Here is a 22,392-nt window from a genome sequence, read left to right as displayed (position 1 = left end):
CCCATGTTTTATGAACTGCTGATGTAGATATTTTACTGTCGTTTATCTAATTTTCAACTTATTAGGTGTACTACATTTTATACATGTTGCCAAAAATCATGTCGAATTCGGCTATTCGGCGTTCCAATGTTATGTAATAGTACTATTATAGTAACTTACCAGCAGATAAATGACCATATGAACCTTCAGCACTTGGTCCCATGCTATGTGAACCACGCATAGATTGCATGATATTCAATGAACCTTGAGAACTTCTTGTTAAACTTGATATATCAAATAATTCATTTACAGATGATTGAGAATGAGACCGTTTCTTACCCCCACGTAACATTGGGGCTGTATGATTCGGAACGTATCCACTACTATGATGTCCACGATGCATAAACATTCCATAGTTATTATGTGTTGAATTTTGTGTGGTTGCATTACCGACAGTTGAGTTCAAAACTAAAGGTGGAGGTAACAATGGATGTTGTAAACGAGAATTCAATGATGCATAAGGTAATATATTCGATTGATTCATGAAACCAATTGAATTTGTACCAGAATTTCCTGTTCTCATGTTTTCGTTCCATACAGATTTCATTGTATTATCTGAATTAGTTAATGTTGATGAATTAGTAAACCATCTACGGACAGCATTGAATGCAACGGCTGCAACCATATTAGCATCTGGAGAAGAACATTCCACTTTGTTACTAATATTAGTGTTGTTAAAATTTTTAGATCGTACAGAATCCAACAGTTTTTCATTCGCGAATTGTGGCCTACAGTATGAAAATGCAATTTAAGAAAAATTATTTTGAATCAGGTATTATTTCAACTTTATAGCTGATAAACAAAAGTTCAGTTGGTGAAAAACTGACTATTTAACCAAACTAAATTTCAAGTTTCAAGTAGATTAAATAAATGCCGTTGGTTGTGTTATGCTCACTAATATGAATGATTTACTTCCAAAAAGTTTCATTTTAAACAACATCATCATTACTTGTATCTAGGAAGATAACTTCAACAAAGGGTAATTAACGTCTAGAATGATGTTGCTCTCTTGAAGTTTCAAGTATGCTTTAGCTAAATACGTGAACACTGATCTATTTATGTCGTTAATCATCTGTTATAAAAATCATAAACCATTTAAATAACGCAACTGCTTTAAACAACTAATAAAGAGTTGGTGGGTTCAATTTTACAAACTACTCAACAGTGCCAAATAAGAGTGGATAAAAAACAGTGGTGCAGAAAGGTTAAAGATGAATAATCGACAGTAACATGAATTATGGTTGATCTAAATTCATGCTATTTGAAGTTCTACAACTTGTCGGTATTATTTACATAAATGATGTTAGGTTTTCATTGTTAAATACTTAGAAAATTCTATTACTATACCTTATTTCAGCAAAAGCAATGATTGGCAAAGCAAGGACAGCATTCACAAAAATTGAAGAACATATGGAAATCGAAACAACTATCAACCAATATCAAAATGAGAATCTTCAATACAAACATCAAGATAGTTCTAATGTACAGAGCTAAAACTTGCAGAACTACTACAACCATCATCAAAAATGTAAAAGTATTTATAAACAATTGTCTACGCAAGATAATCAATCTCCGTTGATCAGATATCATCAGCAAAAGTCTACTGTGGGAGATAACAAACCAGCTTGGAGCTAAAGAGAAAATTAGGGAAAGACGATGTGAGTGGATAAGACATATATTGAGAAAATTATCAAACTGCATCATGAGATAAGCGCTAATTTAGAAACTTGAAGTGAAAAGGAAAAGTGGAAGATCAAAAAGTACACTGAGTCGGAAACTGGAAACAACTAGAAAAAATTGTTAAAGAAAGAGTTGAATGAATAATGGTGATGGGTGGCCTATGCTCCACTAGGGGTAACGGGAGTAAGTAAGTAAGTATACCTTCTTCTAAATCCTCTTTATTGATAACCATTTAAAGTTTCATCTAATTAACCTGAAATAAATGGCTCAGCTAGCTGTCTATTGAATTATAGAATACTATTCAAATACTTTAACCTTATTTTAAAGTGGTTTTATTGTCACATAAAACTAAAATCTTTAAAATCGATCAAATAATCTATTGGAATGACTGATAACAATACTTTTGACATAAAAATAAAAAAAAATAACCAATTTTATTATAATCTACCCCCTGAATACTGACAGTAGTTATGATGGTAACTAAATATTGTTACTAAAATAGTGTATAAATTATGTTTCATATATATACACATATAAATATTTCAAAAACCCTTTGTGAGAAAGTGATAAGGTATATAACGGGATAATTCCTAAATATAACCACAATAGTAGCACAAGTGATATATATATGAAATTGCATTAATTGTCAACATTACCTAACCCCATATATTGTCAGTAACATGATATTCATTAAAATTTCCCGATAATAAAATGTGTTATTTAGAATAAACTATATAAATAAAGAGAGAAAGGAGGAGGAGGAGAGAAGAAATACACTTTTGGTAACATAAAACCAAATTTAGATTTCTAATAAAATAAAAAATAAGAATGTCTTCCTGACCACCCAAACATGAGAAAAATCTATAACTAGTAGGAATAAATATAGTGGTAAGATTGTCATCTCTATCAATACCCTAAATTCTATACCATACTATTAGAACAATATTTCTGAGATTATATATCAAAGTCTCTCTAGGAGTTTAAACTCAACAATATCATGAATTAATTGAAGTTGGACATAAACAACGCTGGATCACGACTCAATGATCTAGAAGTTGAGCTTTCGGACCCTAAACCGAAGGTCCTGGGTTCAAATCCCATGTGTGGGGTAGTGAGCACAATGATGAGGGGTCCCATACTAGGATGAAACAGCCCTCCAGTTCTTTCAGGTTTCCACTAGTAGTCTAGCTTAGATTGACTCGTAATTTCAACTGTGAAGAAATCAATAATATCTTTCAGAAATTAGAAAACTTTTATTATTGTGTCAGTTAAACAAGAACAATGAAGCCGTCATCAATAAAGACTTTTCACTTTCCTTTATTTTTGTCTGAAAACAAAATTACAGTATGTAAGTGTAGAATATACAAGATAAATTTAGTCATTGTGGTTATTTAGACTCATGTAAAAATTATAAGATTTATGTGATTGAAATACAAGTGAATTAACGATATTTTTTCTATGTCTTCAGCTATATGAACCATTTTTATGTGGTTTTTACACAAGCCTGTTAGTCAAATTTGAAAACTATATAAGAAGAGAGAAAGGTTTTCTTATACGAAACATTTTTTTGGCTTCGACTTCATTTTTGTTTAATCTATTTACAACCTACGTATTTGTTTGTTAGTAGTGAACTGTGAAATGACTGAAAAAATGTTTCATCCTGTATTATACCTAAGTTGCAAACATTTAGTGTATAACTGTGATGAATATTACAGGTCACACCATGGACTGATTTTAGTTAGACAACCATTGAAAATAAGGCAAGATTGGACGGATATTTCTTAGAAGTGTCCGACTCCTAAGAAGTGTATACTGACGAACGTATAGTGAATCCAATACAGAATCTTTAGGCTTTGTGGAAAGCACTTAACGTTTAGGTCGCTGAGTTAACGTGGGATTGTTTCAATCTTTCACTTCAATCAATTCATCATATTACACTACCATTTTTCAATGTCATTAGGGGTAACTGGGATACACGAAATGGTTTAGCTCCACTGATCACGTCTACTCATTATAACTTCAGGAGTCACCTTTTGAAACTAATCACTAGTGAGCAATGGAAAACTATAGGCAATATCGTCCATATGACCTGATGGCCCTGGTTTCGATTCCTGGTTGGGTCGCGTATGCAGATTCCTGAGGAGTCAGCAATCTCAAGAAATACTTACACTCATTATAATGAAAATCAACTTCTAGTCATCAAATTTGTTTAAATTCTCCACATCAATTAAGTGCAGTTTAACCAAAGTAAGTCGGTATTGCGAACGAATTCATATTCTTTATTAAATTTGGACTCCTAGTCTTTTCAAACCGTGAGGGATACATGAGAATTTTATTAGTTACTAGTTTCTATCATATTGATCATGTTGTATAACGACTAATACTTTATTTTTGTAAGTACAGCCAGTTACATTATCAGTTACTTATCTTCATGATGCACAACTTTCCATATAAATATCAGATAAGCATTTAAACCAATTCTGAGGATTGATTTCAAATAACTGGACTGAATGTTCTGTTAAACTTCCTAGAAATTGCTTGAGAAGTTTTATTGGTGCACTGGTTAGTAATCTTCAAATAGTGATCAATGTTGTATTAGTCTAGTCCATCATGATGACTAAATTCTATCGAATAAGTTGCACTGTGATCTCAAATCTGAATGACTCAATGTCGTATATGGCACATGTAGGTGTTTAAGTAGGGGTTAGTTAAGATCAATATTAAAGGTTATGAACAAATGCAATATTCATTACTAATCGATGAATCATTAATTTGAGCACCTCAGATCTGTCAAATTTTAGTTACACCTAGACTAACTCAGTGGTAACGCCTCCTGATTATGACTATGAGTGATAGACGTCTGAGTTTTAAGCTTTTTGACAAACTATGCTGTTAAATTACAACTGTCATGAAACGCAAATCCAGAGGTTCTTGCTGACTGCCTCAAACCACCCAACAACAGGTTATTTTTTACATACTTGTTTCAGCTTTGAACGAAGTATATTCAATAAACATCTCTAACATTTTTTTACCAACGTCAATGTTTGGAAATAAATGGAGAACAAGAGTGTGATAAATAACCGACAAATTTATTGACCTGATAAAATTTCAAGTTAAGACCTCCGTAAACGTAAAGTTATTTTTTCTAAGACTGAGTGAGTACCAGTAGCACAACTTATTATTACTGTCTATTCCTCTCTCTATCTCTCTCTTCCTACATTTCAATCTAACTCACATATTTAAATCATAGTCTGTCTACATGGTGTATATTATTCATCAATAGTCTTTAGAAGAAATAACAAATTGAAATATAAATCCTTCAGTCAAATATTATTGACAATGTCTATTTATTACAAACCAGTGGTCACAACATTCATTCATCATATGGATAACAAGTATCTTCTATATATTTATGTTCTAACATGTTAATACATTAAAACAGGTGGTATCTCTTTTTTCTCTCGCATTTTTCCTTATTAAACAATTTCGTTTAGAATCGGTTTTGTGGAGATTTAGTATTTTTCATAGTTGAAAGCGTGAGTCAATTGAAGCTAGCTGAGGAGTCCCATAATAGGACGAAACGGCCGTCCAGTGCTTCCAGGTTTTCTATGGTGGTCTAGCTTCAATTGACTCACGCTTTCAACTATGAAGAATTTTGTTTAGATTTGATAAAAGCGTTAAGAAAAATCAATTGTCAATATTCGAAGAACTAACACAATTTACTAATTAAGTAAACTGACTACTAAATATCATATTATACTTTGAACTGTTGAAAAGAATGTACACCCTTTCAAAGTTCAATTATGATTCATTGATGAAGTAGAATTATTTCTATTCAGCTAATCAAGTATCATTTTCATAGTATGGAATAATTACATTTAGATATAAAACTTCTATTGTGTATCGACACTTTAGTAAGGAAATATTGACGTGATTTCCGTTTTTTATAAAATACAACTATATCCAATATGTGAAGATAACCCTCCTTTATCAATGATCGATGAAAGTTATATATTTGGCATTTTACAAGATTTTTTTCCCATTCATGTAATATGTCAAGGCTGCATAGAAGAGTGTAAATTATCCCTGTAACTTTCGTTTTGATTATTTAAAGCTATATACATGTCCCTTCCGTCAACAATCTTTGGCAGAGTATCAGAACTTATTGGGTGAAAAAAATCAGATAAACTGAAAGTTACAGCTTGAAATAAAATCCTCAGTAAAAATTTTACATCTTTATTCAGTATTCACTTACTAAATGGACGTTAAATGCCAGAAATTGTATATATATATTGAATATTGAGTGGCAGATGGGTCACAAATCCATTAACAAGTATCCTATCCATATCCATCTATGCACCTGTTTATATATAATTAAGTGACTGTCTCACATCTAACGAATATTTAGGCTAAATAAATTGTATTCCATTAGTATTGCTTGTTTGAATCTTGTTTAGGACTGCAACTGGTCAGTCTCTAATTGGCATATGTGCATACTGTGCGTATTGCCTCGACATAACCTTATTTCACAAGCCTTGTAAGCAAAGATGGATAGTGGCAAGCAGTGAAATCCAGGACGCACGTTTCGTCCTATTTGGGACTCATCAGCTTGATGTACTTGCATCTCAGAGTTGGTGTGTTACCTCACTATAAAGGTATCGCATATAAACAATACCAAATGGGTTTAAACTTCACCTTATTGCATAGGCAAGTGGCTATCAGGACTCAGTAGCTGAGTGGATAACGCGACGGCGTTTGAAGCGAAAGGTAGTGGGTTCGAGTCCCAGAGTGGATACCGACTCTGAGATGCAGGTACATCCAGCTGACAAGTCCCAAATAGGACGAAACGCGCGTCCTGGATTCCACTGCTAGCCACTATCCATCTTTGCTTGTAAATAAACTATAATTTAATGAAATCGCAGAAAAATTAACAAAGAAACAGATATATACACTAGAATAATCAGTTGAACGTAGATGTATATTGACTTATACCCGAATTTACTGAATAGTATTAACACCTTTTTATGATCTTAATATTGATCTAAACATTTTGACCTCAATATATTGATTTTTGTTAAGCAATAAAGTTTTTTTTAAAGTTTCAATAAAATAAAACGATAGGATAAAACCAGTCATCTAAATAGGATCTTATAGTTTCGTAAATATCCATAATAGTATTCCTAGTATTTAAACTTGGTTAACATTGTTATTGTTACCGTTTATATTTAAACTAAAATTACATGTAAATCAGAGATTTTAAGTCAAACGATAGACAAAACTATAATTTAATCCCATGATTCATTATCTACTTCTGAAAAACTTGGACGGTTTTTGACTACTTATGGTTGGTCAGTAGTACGAAATGTATATTAACATGTACAAGAATAGGATTTCAAGTCGAATCATTACTGTATTCCTCCTTTTTTTTACAAAATAGAGGCATATTTTTGTAACTATATTGTTTCATCTTGATTTGAGGCTCCACAGCAGTGAGCACCTACAATCAAAAGTAGGATCTGTGAGTTAATATACATAGATACTCCTCACTTCAGTTTACTTTCGTAAGGAGATGCTTTTTTTTACATCAGTCTAAATGATACTTTTTTTAATGCATTTACATAAAACAAAGAAAAAATAGGGGATGTTAAATACTTAGAATTTCACAGAAATTAACTTCAGGACAAAAAATATCTTCATCAGTTGTACGAGTTATCATAAGAATTATAATTAGCTTGTCATAGTACCAATGAGCTTACATTGTATTTCAGCACTATTTTGACTTGAATCATTGTTAAGCCGTTTTTCGTTAAATTTATCTATCCTGGTTTATTCAAACAGGAACTTTTCTACTCTCCACACATCTTAAAAAGAACTACTATAACCATCATCAAAAATGTAAAAGTATTTATAAACAATTGTCTACGCAAGATAATCAATCTCCGTTGGTCAGATATCATCAGCAACAGTCTACTGTGAGAGAGAATAAACCAGCTTTGAGCTGAAGCGGAATTTAGGGAAAGACGATGAGAGTGAATAAGGCATATATTGAGAAAATTATCAAACTGCATCATGAGGCAAGCGCTAATTTGAATTCCTGAAGGGAAGTAGAAAAGAGGAAGGCCAAAGAAAACACTACTTTGAGAATTGGAAGCGGACATGAAAAGGATGAATAGCAACTGTAAAGGATTGTCAGGTCAGACTTAGATGGAGAATGTTGGTGAGCAGCCTATACTCCTCAATGAGGGGTAACAGGCATAAGTGAGTAATTCAGTAAGTACACATCTTAAACATCAGCTTAAATATTATATTTTCAATCTTTCAAATTAATCAATAACAAAATGAATTCTTCTAATCATTCAATTCCTTTAAAAACTCATATATTTAAATAAATCGTATTGAGTTTTTTAAAAAAATGTTAGGTTCATAAAACAATGTATCTATGAAAAAAAAAGAAAAGAGTTAACATCTGTATCCATGTATATCTACATATAAATTGAATGATTAACTGCGCTACATTGTACTACATCTTTTTTAAAAAAAGAGTAGAAATTCACACTTGAACATCGTTTTTTTTTAAAAAAAAAGAAGAAATAATTCAAAATTCATTAAAATTAAACATATGCTTTATTCAATGGACTTAAAGTAACATATGTCTCATTATAAAAATAACATTAAAAGCATCTGATATTCATTTTTATCTTTATTAAATGTAATTTATAGACATAATAATAATAATAATAATAACAATTTTCGGTATTATTCCTTTTATTCAAAAATCTATTTGAATACTTGATAGAAGCTTAAATGATAGAAGGATGTTAAGAAATATAAGAAAACCAATGATAATGATCAAGAAAAAGTAGCCTATCATATGATTTTAACTGATAGGAAAGTGTCTATGGATCTAGGTTTTGTTACAGTCAACATTTGGTGGCAAATCATGTTTACAACCATAAGATAGTTGTTACTATCTGTGAGAGTCGTTTCTGTATTATCTAGTGTCATAGTGAAAGAATTTACTGGTGAACTGTTACAGTTTTAGGTGATTTCTTGAAGAAAAGAGATATATATGTTAATCAAACTCTGAGTCATGATTAGTAATATGTTTGTCAAGAATGATAATTGGATTCTGTTTAAAAACTTCAAAGTAGCCACCTGTCTCAGTGACTTGATATCGTAATAATATGCTTAACTTTCAGTAAGTGGTGGTAGTTCCTTACTTACTTACGCCTGTTACCCCTCGTCGAGGAGTATAGGCCGTCGACCAGCATTCTCCATCCAACCCTGTCCTGGGTAATTCTTTCGAGTTCCTCCCAGTTAACATTCATTCTTTTAATATCTGCTCCTATTTCCCGACGTAGTGTGTCTTTGGCCTTCCTCTTTTCCGCTTCTCTTCTGGATTCCAATTTAGCGCTTGCCTCGTAATGCAGTTTGATAATTTTTTAATGTATGTACTATCCACTTCCAACATCTTTTCCGAATTCCCTCTTCATCTGGAAGCTGGTTTGTCCTCTCCCATAAAACGCTGTTGCTGATGGTGTCCGGCCAGTGAATGTTGAGTATTTTGCGTAAACAACTGTTCATAAATACTTGTACCTTCTTGACGATGGATGTAGTAGTTCTCCACGTTTCAGATCCATACCGTAGGACTGACTGTCTTGACATCCTTATTGAAGATGTTCACTTTGACGTTAGTTGACAGTTGTTTTGAGTTCCATATGTTCTTCAATTGTAGAAATGAGGTCCTTGCTTTTCCAATCCTTGCCTTTACATTTGCATCAGATCCTTCTTGCTTATCATTGATGCTTCCCAGGTGCGTGAATGTTTCCACCTCTTGTAGAGTTTCGCCATCACGTGTGATTGGCTTTGTGTCCTCCGTGTTGTATTTGAGAACCTTTTTTAAAGTACGAAGTACAAAACTTCTTAGAGTTTCGGTCTAACGATCTACATACCCTACAAATATTGAGATGATTTTATCTTCATGGCAAAGATGGAAGACTTACAGTTGTCAAGAAAGTAGTATGAATTCATGCAACCAGATCCCTTGATAAACTTAAACAGACCAAGAATAACAAGGTTCACAGAATAAAATAAATTTATTCTGTTTCATGGTTTCTCTTCAGCTACATATAACTTAAAATCACTATTATTATTATCATTGTTAACAACTGTTTAGCATAATTTAGTTTGTAAAGTTTCAATAAATGTTCCAAACGCACCGAAAATCATAATAATACGAAGGATAGGAAATTGAGATAGTTAAAAATTATTTCACAAAAACATGGTATTTAACGTCAAATTATTACATTTTGTACCAAATTATCATGAAAAAAGTTAAATTTTAATGTATTAAATTAAAAAAACTTCTTGGATTGGTTGAAGTTACACATTAACACCGTTGGATGCCGGCTCAGTGGTCTAGTGGTTAAGCGCTCACGCGCGAAAGTGACAGGTCCTGGGTTCGAATCTCACGAGGCGGGATCGTGGATACGCACTGCTGAGGAGTCCCATAATAGGACGAAACGGCCGTCCAGTGCTTTCAGGTTTTACATAGTGGTCTAGCTTCAATTGATTCATAATATCAACTATTAAAATTCAACATATTTTATAAATTTTTGTGTGTATAGGAACAAGATTAAAATAAGAAAAAAATTCAAAAAACTTTTTCAGTATGGGATTATGAAGACTATTGAATTTCACTGAAATCATGAACTAATCTAAATTAAACCATTATTGAAAACCTGAAATCACTTGACTACTGTTTCGTCATAGTTTGGGACTCTTTAGCAGAACTCATCAACGATCCTGTATGCAAGACATGAACCCAGAACCCTCAATCAGTAACCATGCTGATTGATAACTGAACAAACAATCTTATGATAGTATTTGAATTTAAATGTTTCAAGGGACAGAAATGATTTACTATGTAGTTTTATTCACATGATATCATGAAAAGACTCCCAATTGACTGAATTGAAAATACGTTATAGAAAAAAATCACGTTCATAGACCTTCATGACAAGTTAGTGGGTTGACTTGTTTCATCTTTAATTAATTACGACATATTAAGTATTAAATCTATCATCATAGACTGTTACAAATAATCTAACTATTACATAATTAATCACTCCTCCTTGTTAAAGATTACGAAAGGAAGATTTAATTGAATATTTATCAAACATTTACAGAGTAAAGATATTCATATCCTTCAATTATACAATACCTACTTTTATATACATACTTGAAATTATGAGTCAATTAGAGCCAGACCACCGTAGAAAACCTGGAAGCACTGCTTGACGGCCTATTGTGGAACTCCTAAGCAGTGCGCATCCATGATCCCGCCTCGCGAGATTCGAACCCAGGACTTACCAGTTTCGCGTCACAGCACTTGACCGATAAACCTACCTACTTTTGTAAATATTTAGATATGCATACATGAAATCTGATTTGATAAATATATATGTTTGCAAACACCTTACAACAACTAAATGGTATTTGGATACTGTCTAACTAACTAACTATATATATATATAACATGTAATGTGTAATTGTTTTTCCTCTTAATCGGTGTCCAAATTTTAGTTTCCAAGTATCTTTGTATATTATATATATATATATATATATATATAAGATGGACAAACATAAACACCTGTTGCACATATTTTTCATCTTAACGAGAAAAAAACAAAACATAAATTTATATATCTTTATTGATTATTTCACATTTGAAAAAGGTAGGTAGGGTAAGCGTTTCAAAATTTAAACAAAAACAAAAAAACAGGAAGAAAACAAGATCACAACACAGATAAACTAGATTTTGTAAAACAAAAAAAAGAGAACAAAAAATTGATAATCATTGATAAATTATAAAACTGATAAATATAACATACACAAAAAAATTGGAAACGATTTTTCTTTGTTTATTATTGAATGAGCTAATTATATGAACAATAATATTTTAGAGAAAAAAAAGAAACTGTTAAAGTCTACATTAGGTAATGATGATATGAAAACAGTAATATATTCGTCTTAAATTAGTTGGTATCCATGAAAATATTGAAGGTAATAAATAATGATTTCTTGATGTTCATTGATATGTTTAGACGAGAATAAATGTTCATATTGTATATATTTTGATTTTAAACCCTTTGAGGTTCATGAGAAAAGCAAGACCTTATAAAAAAGACTTAAATTTAATAAAGAAATACATTCAGTATATAAATATTTTCATAGTTGAAAGCATGAGTCAATTGAAGCTAGACCACCAACGAAAACCTGGAAGCACTGCTTGACGGCCGTTTCGTCCTACTGTGGGGCTCCTCAGCAGTGCGCATTCACGATCTCGCCTAGCGAGATTCGAACCCAGGGCCTACTGGTCTCGCGCCAGAGCACTTAACTGATAGACCACTGGGCCGGCATCCGATGGTGTTAATGTCTAACTTCAACCAATCCACAAAGTTGAGCAATCGTTCACCAATTGTCTTCAGTGAGACTGGTAGATCCTGGGTTCGAATCTCGCGAGACGAGGTCGTGGATGAGCACTGACGAGGAGTCCCACAGTAGGACGAAACGGCCGTCAAGCATTGCTTCCAGGTTTTCCATGGTGATCTAGCTTCAATTGACTCACGCTTTCAACTATGAAAATACTAAATCTCCACAAAACCCCTTCTGATAATAATATAAATATTTGCTTCTTGTAGTTCGATGTAGATGATGCAAAGTAGATTGATAGAATGGTGTTGTCAAAGAGAACTATAAACAAATTATATCCTATGATCTATTATTGTACTTGACATGGCTTCATGAATGATAAGTGGTGGCTTGGAGTTCTGATTGACAAAAATCCTAGGGTTGGTTTGAACATCCATGAAAATACCAGTTTTCATAAAGTTCCAGAGGCACTTTTGTATAATCCAGAACAGTCAATTAAATATGAATTTTTCAGGTTAGATTTTAATGAAATAGTTAAAGAGTCTCATAGAACCAAACGATGAGTCAGTACGTTTATCCAAATGTACTTGTCTGTTCAGACAAATGTTTAGATGACTTTACTAATCATCTAGTACATTTAGTTACTGTATTCATAACCCCGTTTAATTTTATTGTACACTAAAGAATTCATAAACAATGTGTACGATATTACTTTTTAGGTTATTCTCACTTCGATAAACATGTTTACGTAGCACTATAGCATTAACACCGCTGCTAGTCCATAGGATATCGATTCACTTAAATTAGTGATTATATTACAACCTTATTGATAGAATTTAATCAGCACGAAAGACAAGACAAACATAACATCCATTAATACTCAGTGGTCAGTTAACACAAACAGTTAGTTCCTAAAAGAGGTCAGTTTCAAAATAAATAGCTTAGTGGTAACATCTCTGACTATGAAACTGCATGACTGGCGCTTAAATCTCGGAAGGGACATTAGTTCCTTTGTAGACTAAACTTAGCTCTAAAGCTTCCTGTCGATCGTTTACGACCACTAAATATTCCCTATTCTTTGTATAAATAAATTTAGAATAATCATTAGGAAGTGTTATTCTGTTATATTTCAAAAACAGTCATTATTTCACGCTCTTGGGTTTAATATAAAAATTGGATTCTAGTCTCAAAGAGTTATTTGTAACCATTATGTTCCAAATATAATTGTTCCCAAAAGCTTGAATGAAATCTCATATTCATATTTTATTGGTTTTTATTAGACTTCTTTGCAAATACCCCTTAAATTCATCATGAAACAATGTCTCTGTAAATTACACCTAAACAAATGTCTTCAAATAACTGTTCAATAAATTAATAGAATCAATAACCACTGCATTCCTAATGAAAAAAAAACAAAATTTGATTTCAAATAGCACTGCTTGAAATAGTGAAAGACTATTACATCGACTATTCATAGTGTGGTATGTGCTAGTAGTATCTGTCGACATAAGTAGTGTGTATTACCGATAGGAAGAGGAAACCCTGAAAGCAGAAAACTAAGAAGATCGATTTGAAGAGAACAGAAAGGGAAATATAAAGAAATTTTGAATTGGAAAAAAAATCCTACAGAATGTGAAGGACAATTGATGAAAGATGATCTGCGAATGAAGTATTTAATGTCTGGTTTTTATATTCTGTAATTTCGCATTAAAATACATTTGATTGTCCCCATCTGAGAGTTTGTTCGCTACAATAGCCTCTTTCAATGATATATCAGAAATGAGATTATATAAGATGTTATCAATGTCTTAATCTCTTCATTTACCACAAGAATCATCGAATAGACTAATCAACTATGATAAAAAAGAAGAGTTTTGTAGTTCAAAGCATTGGATCAACGAAACAGGTAGAAATACTTCTCAATAATGATTGATAGATACTGTTATGTGAAAAAAATTTGTATGTAAACAGTACAAGAATAATTATGTTTATAGAATAAGATAAAGTCATCTTATTTTGCGGTCTCTAATCAGCTGTCAAAAAGAATAAATTAACAAGGTGTAATGCAATCATAACTAGAGAGATCTAACACACATTAATCAATCAATTTTAGATGAATGATTTCGAAAAGGGACTCAAAAGTCATAAGAATAGGAGACAAAATATATGATTGAACATAATTATGATCGATGAGTAATTATATAATTAAAAGTATCAGAATAGTAAAAATAATAGTACTGTAGAATGAAAAGAGTAGTGTTGTGGTTGCTAATAATCAGATCTTTTAAAAAATTGATTATGAGATTGTTATAAAAATAGTAACTGGTTGTATAGTTTCATTAAAACCATGAGCTGATCTAGGTTAGACTACTACTGAAAAGCTGGAGGCATTGGACAACCGTTTCTCCCTATTATAGGGCTCCTCGACAGTGCCCATCCACGATCCCGCACGCAGAAACTAAATCCACGCTATCTTTCTTTACACGTAGGTTAGGTCAACAACATTTGTTAGCAATTGCTTCTGCATAACGGAGTAAAATCAATTTTGGTTGTTTATTAACTATTTTGAATGCATTACTGATATTGAATTTATATTCACTATTCACCATGAACCAGACGATTGAATGTATGAAAAAATTACCACCTTTCAGACATACGTTCCTCTAACTGTGTTCAGATAACTTGGCAGAAACCTTTCTCTTTGTCATTTCTGAGTATTTACTACGACAGGTATATATAGATTCATGTATGTAACTGAAGGTTACTTAAAAAGGTTTTGGACTACATTTGACTAGTTTAATGACATTTGCTCTTTTATAATAAAGTTAACAGTGTTGTCTTGAATTTTCCATCTGTTCTTTCTGAAATCTCGTCTCCTTGAAATAGAAGGCAGTTAAAAACAAGCTTTTTGTAAACAACCAGTTGTTTTTTATTTGTGGGACGCTCCTTTCCATATTTCTTAATAAATTTCTTTGAGTAACCATTCGTTATTACGTTTTCTTCGTTAACGTCTAATTTCTCATTTATTTTTCCGTCTTGAACATAGTATTCTAGCTATAAAAGAGATCGTTCTGATCAGACATAATTTGTAAATTGAGGAACGAAACCTGTTACAGTTTAATCATTTTCCTGTCCGCTTTTCTTCCCTACAAATACTCTTTTCAATAGTCTCATAATTCCTTTGTCTTCGAGCATTCTTCTTGGTCATTTATATGTTTACAGTGAAAACTCAAAACAAATTAAAATTGAAGTTGATGTTTGATATTAAAGAAACATATGATTTATATCCAAATATGTGTAACATTAGTGCAATTCCTGAATGTTTTGATAATGAACTATGACTATGGACCACTTCAATACACATATATAAATAATTGCTCTTGTGGACCCTATTACATAACTCTTTCCAAAAGTAACAAAAGTCATCAACTCAATTCCATCTGGAGCTTCTATTGGTGATGTTATCTAGAGAGATAATGAAAACTTTATCACTAAACCAATCAGTTTTAAAAAAAACAACACCGAATGTACCCTGTTACTATGGTAATGGATTGTTATGGTGGCTTAAGTATACACGACACTTCACTGTTTTAAATTTCCCCATAAAAACAGTACATACAATTTTTATTCTAGTTAACCCAGAAACATTTCGAAATTTCGAAAAAACGAGATTAATAACTTACAAATTATGATGGTTCGTTTGATTAATTTCATTATCTGCCGTATTGTTGGATTTGAAATTATAATTATTATTGTTATTACTTGTTAGTTGATTTCTAAAATCTTCTTGTCTGTTATCAGTGTTTGTGTTAATTCCTTGAATGAATCGATCAGTATTAGCTGATGAATACCTCATTGAAGGTGGCCATTCATAACGACCATCATTTGTAGCGGAAATTGGCAGAAATGGAATTGTATTTCCAGACATTGTTTGGAAATTACTGTTACCACCGACATTAGATGTTGAACCTTCCAAATTTGATGTATTCGTCAACGGTATTGGTCTTCTAGGATCTTTAAAACAGAAAAGAAGTTAAATTTTGGCATACTAGCAAAGCAAAACGTTTTAGACAGTAGAATGGAACTTCGAAACTCAAACTCCAATTACTAAGAGAACAAATTTCAGTTGATGGAATCGTTGACAAGCTAAGTGAATATATGACTATTCAGATAAATTAAAATAGACGTTTTCAGTCATCGCGAACTAACCATAGCCAAATAATCACTAAAAAATCGAAAGTATTAGACAGCTGTTTCCTCCTAGGACGGAACTCTTCATCAGAACAAGCCCACGACTCGATAGAAGATAGAACACTGGACGTCTGGCTTTTTTACTATCGTCTCACCTTTAGATCACATAGCCAACATTCAGTAGTTTGCACGTTAAACTTCAATCAGTCTATGAAACTACACAACCATCTTCCAGTTTCATTGTTGACTAACTCGTCCACACCCTACAAAGTTAAACTTCCTTGGTCACAAGAATTATATGAATTGTCTTTCTCAAATTCATCCCCTAAAACCATATAACTTCAAACAATGTATGCTGTGGTCTTAAATCACGCAACATGATAGATAAATTGTGAAGCTGATTTAAAGGATTCTATAAAGGCCAAGGCTTCAAGAATATCGCATAATAAAGCTTGTAGGTCACTTTGATTATCTAGCTTTTCTCAGTCTATTTGATTTGGCTCCGGAGGAGACTTCTACATCGTCAGTTATCCTTAACTGAATGGTTTCGTATAGGAACACATTTTAAAGTATGGCTATTTATGATACTCAGTTTTTCAGATTCAAAATGTAGAACAATCGTCAACCTAAAACTTTGGTTGAATGACAAATAAGCCAAGGGAAACACAGTCGAAGGTTTTAACAACTTATTGCCTTCGAAACCGTTTACATTACAGCTATACAAATTATACTGAGGTACTTAATAGAAAAGAAATTATATTATTACTCATCCAATTTTACTTAATAAAGGTGGTTTAAACTTTTTAGCATTTATAAGTAGAAATCTTAAGGAGCGAAATTTACTTCAGTCCACTGGATAAATATATTTATTGTTACACTTAGCCTTGTTCTTGAGAAAACATCTATCGTAAACTGACAAATGTATGATCCGACCGTAAAACTCAAACCCACACTTTTTACAAAACATCTGAGCTACTAATAAGTAGTTGAAGTCTATATAGATAAATTGTGAGCTAATTTTATGTTTCCATCTATTGTACATTAATATCGGCTAGCTTAGTCGAACTCTTTATTTGTTACATCATGAACACCAAACATTCTTATTTTTAGATCTCCTTCCTTAACATGGTTAAATGTAAACACAGACTTTTGGATCATATGGCCATACTGTCAACAATCATAAAATTTGGATAACTTATTTATTGAATATAACATCCTCATTTTGTAAAGTGAATGATTATGATAGTGGAATATTATTCAGGTTAAAACTTAAATTTTACAAATCTATACAAAATTTCGGTTAAGTATTTATAACAATTATGAACTGAACACCTAAGGAGAAATAGAAAGATACCATGGAATTCTGATCACTTGTAACCGCTCTGGCGCGAGACTGGTAGGTCCTGGGTTCGAATCTCGCGAGGCAGGATCGTGTATTCACACTGCTGAGGAGTCTCACAATAGGACGAAACGGCCGTCAAGCAGTGCTTCTAGGTTTTCTACGGTGGTCTAACTTCAATTGACTCATGATTTCAAGTATATATAATGAATAAAGTGTTAACCGGAAAGTCAATATACAATTCAATAATCAATAATATATAATTGAAACTACTAATTGCTTATTAATCATTAATAGTTTTATCATTATTTTGTAAAGAAGTCAATTTGTCTACTTGGTGGCCTTTAGAAATTATTGAATGGTGTAATCTACTTTGTTTCTTCTATTATTACTATTATCATTATTATTTGTTGTACTAATGATTACAGTAATTAAAATGAATATAGAATGATTAATTTCCATTCAAACATAACTAAGATATATTTGTCTTGTTATCTATCATCTCCATGATCATCTCTTATTATAAAGCTAACTGGTTTCCTTCTCCCTTTCACCTTTCAATTTTCACCCACCTGTTGTTCTTTTTTCTTTAATTATTATTATTGATTATCTTTCCTAACCAAAAGGAGTTGGAATAGTTTATTATTATCAATATTAACTACTAATAATACTACTGACTAGTTTTTAGTTATAATCTTTCTGAAGGTAGGGATACGGTGGGTGGCTGACATAATTAATAAAAACTTTTCTCTATATTTCCTAGTTAATTATCTTATTACAAAAAATTAATGAACAATTCAATGTGAAAAATGACCATATCTGATAGTATGTGGTCTGTCCAGTAGATATACGGATTGAGGTCATAAAGTATTTTTTGTACAAAATGTAAGGTACATTAATCTCGTTCTCTCTATTATATTGTTTATTTTTAGTAGTACACTTATATCAGTTTCCAGTAATTAAATTATGCATGAAAGTCTTGAAAAATGGGGCATTTTAAATGTTTCTTCTTTTCATAGTTTATCAATATTTACATCCTTTTAATTAATAGTCATTCCGACAGTAAATGAATCAATGATTTAAAAACACAAGATATATGAACTATTCAGTGCTTTCATCAATATAGAACTCCAATGATCGATCTATGATTTAATCATCTTTGAAATCTCCATAATTCTCACTGCTATTCATAATCTACTTAAAAATAACTTTCTCTTTTATTAATCTTTATCTTTATAAACAATATTCATTATTTCATAAGGATTATAAACGGAGATGGATAGTAGTGTGCAGTGGAATCCAGGTCGCGCGTTTCGTCGCATTTTTGGACTCATCAGATGGATGTACTTGCATCCGAGAGTTGATGTTCACTTGATTCAAACAACCAATATAAAAATGAATTGATATTCATTATATTAATGAATTGACAGATATTTTTCTCTGGTTCTGATACATTTTTGATTTGATTTGTGTTTAGAAATAATAACATTAGTATCTCAGTTATTGTATTTATTGAAAACATTATAAATTATAACGCTATAAACCTGTTAAATAAGTAGTAAAGTATTATGAAGTAATACATTGTTGAGCATTCTTTTTCTGTTTTTAAAGAGTTTGTAATGATAAATAAATTCTAGTCTCCATGACAACTTTGTAACAATGAATCTAATACTATATGATGTGAATGAGAGTTTATAGTTTACAATATAGATTTGTCTTAGTTAGACAACTATTGAGATCAAGGATTGATTTCTTATCAGTACATATCCACAACCTCGTCGGAAATGTGACACAGGGATCTCAGTTCTGGTTGAGAGCGCTTGACTTTATTAGCGATCTAAATAGCTTGCATTTCTCATTTCAATCGGCTTATAAGATTCAAAAAATCATCTTCAGATATCATCAGTGACGTCCAATCAAATAATCACATTTCTCAACATCACTGTTAAGAAACGTATTATTCTAGAATATAAATGAGAATTAATGAGAGTAAAAATGAAGATCGGTGCAGAATAATATGAATTCATTTTATTTCGTTAGATTTTCACCAGCTACTTACAGCCTAAAATATTTGAAAATCAACATTATTACAGATATTATTATACTCATATATACGAGGGTGATTAAAGATGAATATATGTATCACGATGTAGTGAAGATTTTAATGGAGTTAATAAGGTCATAAAGATTTTACTTAGTATTGTTTATTTGGATCTTCCCATTGCACAAGCAAGTGGCTATCAAGACTCGGTGGCCGAGTGGATAACGCGATGGCGTTTGAAGAGAAACCTACTGAATTGGAGTCCCACAGTGAACATCAACCCTGAGATGCAGGTACATCCGGCCGACGAGTCCCAAATAGGACGAAACGCGCGTCCTGGATTCCACTGCTAGCCGCTATCCATCTTTGCTTATCATAAAGATATTGTTTTGGATGAATAAAGTTTGGTAGGGAAAGTTACAGAACATTGAAATAGTGATTAGAACTCATGGAGTTAAAAAACATTATATGATTGTGTAATGCAGCAACTGAAAATACATTAAGGGTAATAAAGGAAGATATGAATTGAAATCAGTCATCATGGCTCACTGATTCTGCACCAATCTTCGTTCTTGCTCTCCTTAAGATAATAAAGGGAAATATGTGTATGAAATAAATGAGAAGCTTAGTTTGTTCGACAGTGCTTAAGGCGTTAGATATTACGTATGAATGAGAAAAATTCACCTAGCAACTGTCCGTTAATTGAGAATGACCGTTATATAATTTAAAACTATGCATAAATTATGGAAACCATAATTTGTGAATATAATGTGATCCCTGAATAGTTTTGTTATTTATTACGATTTACGGAGACTAATAAAAAGAGTGGAATTTAGATTAGTACGACGGTTGACTTCTAAAGAACTGGATTGATAGTTTCAATGAGAAAACGTATGCGATAGAGATCATCAGTGATCTTTTAACCAATTTCCAGTTGTAGTTATTTGCTTATATGAATGAAATTTTCTGTTTAATTCTCATATGAACGTTTATGTTTTCACTTTTACACGCTTTTTCAAATTGTTATCTCGTAATCTACTTTGTGTGTATTATTATTCTTCATCTCTATTTCATTCATCCATTCGTTCATTGAAGAGTTCATAAACAGAGAAGAAAGTATTTGTCTTCTATTTCAGAAACTAATTATTTCTTTTATAAATAATGATGTGTTGTTTCATAATAAAAAGAGATTAATTCAATATGAATAGACTTTCATCATGAAGCGATTTCAATGAAATACACAGTGGAAATCAAGAAGTATAGAGCACCTATTTCACCTTATTTTTTAATTTATCAGTGGTACTCACTCACGACTTCACCAGAGTTTGAACCTAGAATCATGAATAAGATAGTCATTACTGATGACAATATTTAACTGTTATATTATATATCACGAATTCCAACTTAGTAATGGTCTAGCTTCTGCACCTGAAGATTTTAGCAGCTTTTGACACTAGCGAAAATGCGTGATTCGATGCATGTCAACTTAGTTCCTACCTTTGGAACCTATCAGTAATTTTGGTTAAATACCGTGTGGTGTGTGATTTTCACACCAAAAAAATATCTTTGAAAGAAGATGAATGAATGAATTAAGTCAATCTTACACCAACTTACTTTCATTCTCCGCGTGGATAACAGTGGTAGAATGTGTATCATTTATAGTATTGTCATTAATACAATCATTCATAGATGATTTGACTTTCATATCATTATCAACATTATTATTATTATTGTCATACATAGTGTCATTTTGTTGTTGATAATTATTAGTAGAAGTTGTGTTAATATGATTATTAATGGTAGTAGTAGTAGTAAGAGTAGTGGTATTAATGTGAAACAATGGATTTCGTTGATATTCATGTAAGTGACTTGTCAATGATAATGATGATTTGACTTCAAGATCACACATTGATGAGTCACTTCCAGTCATTAGTTCCAATCTATTATTATACACGAGAACAGAAATCAATCTACATTAATGATATGCTTTTATAAATAATCCTTTGTATTATTGTTAATGATATAATTAAAGTGGATTGTCTCATGTAGATCTAGATGTAAACTGTTCAATTCATAGCATAATGCAATTGTTATTAATAACAATAATAATTTAAACATATATTCCAATTGATTATTGATAACCAACTATCATTGAAGTTTTAATATACTTCGAAACAAATAAAGAAACCTACATACACAGAAAGTTAAGAAAAAGAAAACGATATAAAGTACATTTAATCGATAATATTTGAGAAGAACACACTTAGTTTTAATAAAATATTACCTTTCTATACCATATCACTTTTATTCTCTGGGATCAAAAATCATCTTTTTTTTTACATATGATTAGGCACTATAAATAAGAAACAAACTATTCTATCTTTATATATCGTTGAAATCATGAGTCAATTGAAGCTAGACCACCGTGGAAAACCTGGAAGCACTGGACGGCCATTTCGTCCTATTGTAGGACTCCACAGCAGTGCGCATCCATTCTATCTTCGTTCTGAAAACTGTTGATCAACGAATTATTGGCCTCATACTGTGACATATGCAACCATTTGATGTATTTAGTCGATTTTTAATGAATTTACTATAAAAATGAAACGTTATAAATAATAGTGATGATATTTATGAAAATAATCAAAATTCAATTAAATCAAGGTAT

General features: G+C 31.7%; 1 protein-coding gene across 1 annotated transcript in view; it reads right to left on the bottom strand.

Annotated features, from left to right (window-relative positions):
* Positions 1 to 22,392, bottom strand: part of Smp_000530 (zinc finger transcription factor gli2) — a gene marked incomplete at both ends in the record, with an annotated part of 81,030 nt that overhangs the window by 48,113 nt on the left and 10,525 nt on the right. The window contains 2 exons of the mRNA XM_018790404.1: positions 160 to 767; positions 15,837 to 16,167. Coding sequence (XP_018646315.1) covers positions 160 to 767; positions 15,837 to 16,167 — 939 coding nt within the window. The remainder of the gene's footprint in view (positions 1 to 159; positions 768 to 15,836; positions 16,168 to 22,392) is intronic.

Source organism: Schistosoma mansoni (assembly GCF_000237925.1).
Source record: "Schistosoma mansoni, WGS project CABG00000000 data, supercontig 0113, strain Puerto Rico, whole genome shotgun sequence".
Lineage (NCBI taxonomy): Eukaryota > Metazoa > Platyhelminthes > Trematoda > Strigeidida > Schistosomatidae > Schistosoma > Schistosoma mansoni.
The sequence above is the reverse complement of the archived record's forward strand: the minus strand, read 5'-3'. Positions and strand labels throughout refer to the sequence as shown.